Below are 5,031 nucleotides of genomic sequence, written 5' to 3'. Positions count from 1 at the left end.
GGCGGATCTTGAGATTGACGAAGTCACCACAGGCGCTTCGCTATCGACGGGAACGTCGCCTCCAACTGAAGAATATTTCACTAATACTGTGTTTCTTAAAAAAAATTAGAATCCTGACATGTGGAGAACCAACCTCTGGTTGGGTGGTTAGGAGGGTAGTGGCACCCATAGCCCAATAATGCTAGAGTTACGGGAGGATTTCTCACGGACAAAACTTACGGACATACGTGGCAATCAATCGTGAAGATGGATGCGGAAAAATCGGAACAACCAATCCAGGTTTACCAATGAAACTGAACCACGTCGCGTCCGTAACTCTGGTCCGTATGAAAATTATGTACGTGTAGCATCGTTGCCCTAGCCCACCAGAGTTCAAATCCCAAATTTAACACTTTGGTGTCTAATAAAGATGAAATCCAGTTGTTGTTAGCTGCTGCTGATAGTCAGGTTTTTGAAAGCACCTAATATTTCGTTTGACCTAAGTACCCAATATCCTGTGTCGATCTGCTTTCTCTTGTAAGGTGTGAGTCGAGAAATTTTGGTTTAAATTTATATATTTCTAATCAAGAACTATTGGTCTAAGAATATTTACATTTTCATGTGTACACAGAAATATTTATCTTTACCTGTATATAAATATATAGTATAATATTCAATGGGAGTGTTTCTGCCAAAAAGTTCATATGTTGTCCCACCTGTAGCCTTACACGAGCTAGTGTATACGCCAGTACAAAGGACATGCCAATAAAGGAACATTCTATTTCGATTTGAATAACGTACAAATTTATAAGATATAAAATAGGACATTGTTTATTTGATTTTATGTGGCGCCGCAGGAACGCACTGGCACTGGCCGGCATATTTCCTGTTAATTCCAAATAAAGAAATTATTACATATATATTGGAGTATTATGCCCGATCGACACTCAGTACTCACTAGATAGAAGTTAATCTAAGGGTTAACTACTCCAACGTGTGCCATAGACGATACATTTCAGGGAGGTACTGCATCATGTCACGCCGGCAGGACGGACATGTCGCCGCCCTTTGGAACCACTTGAGGGTGCATCCTCTGTGAAAAGCGTGCGAGCAGCCGGGCAAACCCATGACGCCATCGGCCTCACCCAGCAGCTCCTCCATGCAGATCGCGCACTGCCCGGCGCGGCGCGCAAGAATGTCAGCACCAGCTCGTGCCGTGGCGGCGGCGCCCTCGCACGACAGCAGCAACGCCTTGGCCTCGCTGTACACGCTCACAAAGTCGACGTGCATCCAGACGTCGCAGACGTAGCTCCGGTGAGCCCCACCGGCTGCCACTTCGCGGACGATGCCGGCCACGAGCCCGGGCGGCACGCACCCGTCCCAGAGCTGGACCTCGTCGGCGCGGTGGCCGTAGTACTCCGCGAGCTGCGGCAGCTGCGGCAGCATCCGGCGGACGGCGGCGTGGCAGGCGGCCTCGCTGCGGAGGACGGCGGGGTCTTGGACGGTGAACCGGCGCGCGCCTCCCACCCGGCGTTCCTGGTCGAACCGCCGGGTGATTCCGCCCACCAGGTGAGTCTCGGCGGACATGCTCACGGAGCACCTGATGCGGACGACGAGGCACGGCGGCTCCTCTCCTTTGCGCGGCGCTTCGAGCCGCATCTTGAACCCCATCATCCTGGCGCGTGCTCGCACCGTGGTACATGTCTCGTGCTGTGATCCCACCGACATTGTTGCAGCGATCGAGTCGGGTCTTGGGAGTTTGGAGGCGCTGATGGTGTCTGGAGTCGAGTTTGGCATATGAAGCCGTTTGGAAGCAGGGTTCTGATCGGACTCGGAATCGGCAGGCACCGAGACGCGGCGCGCACACCACTCATCTCTGTCGTTTTTTCAGATGCACTCATCTCCCGTCGTTGGTTGGCCCTTCCATCCTTCATGGCTGGTTCTTCTTACTTCGGCACGTCTTTTTCATAGGTCAAGCCAGCGGCCCAACTAAAATATAGATAAGTCGAATGGGCCTCTTCAGTTTAGGCCACAGACGTTCTTGAAACAAAAGGTTAGCCCACGGGTTGTATAGCTGCTACTCCCATCGGTCGGATTTAATCGATCCAGATAGGTCAATTAATTAAGTCCAGAGGGAGTACAAGCTTAGGACCGGTTGATTCAGGTAAACTACTCAGCATCATCCGGAAAACCCAGATTGTTCGAGTCCGGTCTAAGTTGGTCCCTTCTTGGTAGAGAGGCCTATTTATAGTACGAGGGAGTATCCTTGTTTATGAAAGAAAGGAGGTCACGTCGCTGCGGGCTACCGAATTACCGTTGGCCGATCCTACTGGCGGCTCACTACGGCACCGAACATTTGGTCCGCCTGAAGCGAACACCAGCTTATTAGGATGTTTTCGGTTTTCTATTTTCGTCCATTTTTTCAACTGGGTTTTTGGTTTTCTGTAGTTTCTTTCGGTTTTTCTTGGTTTATGTTGGTTTTCCAATTTTTGTCGGTCAGCTTCTTGAAGATTTTAAAATTTTGAATATTAGTCAATTTTGAACATTTTTTATTTTGATTTTCTTTCAAAATTAGTCATACCCTTTGTTACTAGATATATATTAATTTTTTTCCTTTAGTAGAAATATGAGTTTCTCCTAATTTAAATTTTTACTTCCATAACTTTTTGTTCCTAGTTTTTTTCCTCCGCATGATTCATTCTAAATGCCAACTTTTCATTCCAAGTCGTGTCCCTTTGCGGTTATTTTCATTTCCATCATCTCTATCAATTTTCCCTATTTCTACAGTTCTCATCCGCATGTAGATTCAACTTGTTCCTTCATGCTATCAGTTTTTCCCAACTGTGATATGATTTTGTTCCTATTGATTTTTTTGTTCTCCATGGAGTCAATTTTTGTTCTAGGGACGTTACAAGTCTTGTCCTAATTATACTGCGATTTTGTTCCCAAAACTGAAAGACAAAAGGTTTGTTGTTTTGCCTAAGACTAGCCATAGTGCTAGTATCTTAGGTAGTATCATATATTTTAGATTGAAAAAATATTGATGTGGCATCTAATTAAATGGAGAGATAGGATTAGAGTAACATAGGTGGATACCATATCATATCATAGTGCGGTTACAAGAAAAATTGATGGTAAATAGATCTTATACATATATTTGCATTGAGATTTTACAAAACAATAAATTTATAAGATTATGATACTACTCTATAATACCACCCATTATAGAGATAGTATCATAGACAAGTATCATATACATAATACTACTCTATGATACTATGCACTATGACCAGCCTAAGAGTTTCTTAGGTTAAAAGAAACTCTCGTAGTTCACGAGGCCTGCCAACAAAATTTCATAAGGTGAGGATCGTAATTCTCCGGCTTCTACTGGTTTTCAGTTTTTCTGGTCAGTGTTTATTTTTTGAACTCTTTAAAAATTTGACTTTTTGCACATTACTTATTTTTGAACATTTTTCGATTTTGAACTTTTCAGATTTAAACATTTTTCAAATCTGAACTTTTTCCCATATTTGAACTTTTTTCGGATTCAACAATTTTCAAGTTTCAACATTTTTTTCAAAAAAATCAAATTTTTATCTGAATATTTTTAATCTGAACATTTTCCCATATTTGAACATTTTTCTGATTCAACAATTTTCAAGTTTCAACATTTTTTTCAAAAAAAACAAATTTTTATCTGAATATTTTTAATCTGAACATTTTGTTAGTTTAAACCTTTTGGAATTTTAGAATTTTCGATTTTTTTTGAAATATGAACTGAAGAAATGACAAAAAAGAGACATACCTGTACTGGGCAGCATTCCACACAGCCCATGAAGCAGGTCCTTCAGGCGGCGCCCTAGATGAAGGCCGCACAGAGCGGGGAGTAGGTGCCCCAACCCGCGGGTTTCCCATGCCCACGCTTAGTTGATACAAGTTATAAAGTCATCCAAAAAAAAGTTGATACAAGTTGTATCTGTCACACTACAAATTTTTATCTATAGTGCTACGTCTACGTGCAGTTTCTTACTGACTCTTTTTTTCCGGACTGACCTGTTTCATCATATCCAATAGTACAGTTTCACACCACGTCTGTGTATACTCTACCATCATCAAAAAAATTATGCGGTGGCTTTTTTTTTTTGAAACGGGCAAAATAGTTTTTGCCTTATATTGATATAGGAGAAACAAACAGGTACATGGCAAGAGCCATAAAAAGGAAAAGAAAAGGCGGAATAGCGTTCCGCCCCAGGGAACAACTCAGCTAACTAAATCCGCAAGGCTCTTGGCACCTGCAAGGATCCAATCTTTTCCTTCTTCCCTAATCTTGTGCATAACGACCGATGGCAGCGAGAACTTGTTGTTGAAAACGCGCTCGTTCCTCTCCTTCCAAATCTCCCAGGAGATGAGAATGACCGCCGATCGTAGACCTTTGTGAGAAGAGGTTGTGGCCGACGTAATGGCTTGCCAGTAGTCCAAGACCTTCGCTCTACCTTCTCCAAGGTTGCTCATAAGATCCGGGCAAGAGAGCCAGGAGGCCGCCGCAGCCCAAATGCGCTTGGAATACCGACACTCGAAGAGGATGTGTCGCGCCGTCTCGGGGGAGCATCTGCAAAGCTGGCACGTGGGGTGATGCGGCCAACCCCGTTTTGCCAGGCGATCGGCGGTCCAAAGGCGATTTTGGACAGCGAGCCACGCAAAGAAACGGCACTTCGGAGGGGCCCAGGTCTTCCAGACAATCTTCCCAAACTGGCAGATGCTCCCCCGAGACTATGCGGTGGCTTGAAACGGGTTGAAAATTGAAATGGTTTTTACCTTTTATAAATTTGTTCAGCATGAGTAAAAGAGGGGCACACAGTTCGGTTCATACGCATGGTCTAGAAGTTGGTCACGTTATCTAGAAATATGTTCACGTGGTTGGCTGAGATGGAGCGAAGATGCTCACAGCGTCTATAATGGTAGCCAAATCTGTTGCTCAGAATTTTCAGACTTCACTCTGGACATTACTACCTACATCTCAAGGTTAAGACTTATATTTTTTTCAGAAAATCA

The 5,031-nt window shown here is 44.0% G+C and overlaps 1 protein-coding gene across 1 annotated transcript; it reads right to left on the bottom strand.

Annotated features, from left to right (window-relative positions):
• Window positions 1-963: 963 nt before the first annotated feature.
• On the bottom strand, window positions 964-1,707 carry LOC127340283 (uncharacterized). The gene has a single exon (XM_051366053.1). It carries the CDS (start codon window positions 1,705-1,707, stop codon window positions 964-966), a length of 744 nt encoding a protein of 247 aa, XP_051222013.1.
• Window positions 1,708-5,031: the final 3,324 nt, after the last annotated feature.

The sequence above is a fragment of the Lolium perenne genome, chromosome 3 (assembly GCF_019359855.2).
Source record: "Lolium perenne isolate Kyuss_39 chromosome 3, Kyuss_2.0, whole genome shotgun sequence".
Classification (NCBI taxonomy): Eukaryota; Viridiplantae; Streptophyta; class Magnoliopsida; order Poales; family Poaceae; genus Lolium; species Lolium perenne.
Note: the sequence above shows the minus strand (reverse complement) of the source record. Positions and strands in the feature narration are given on the sequence as shown.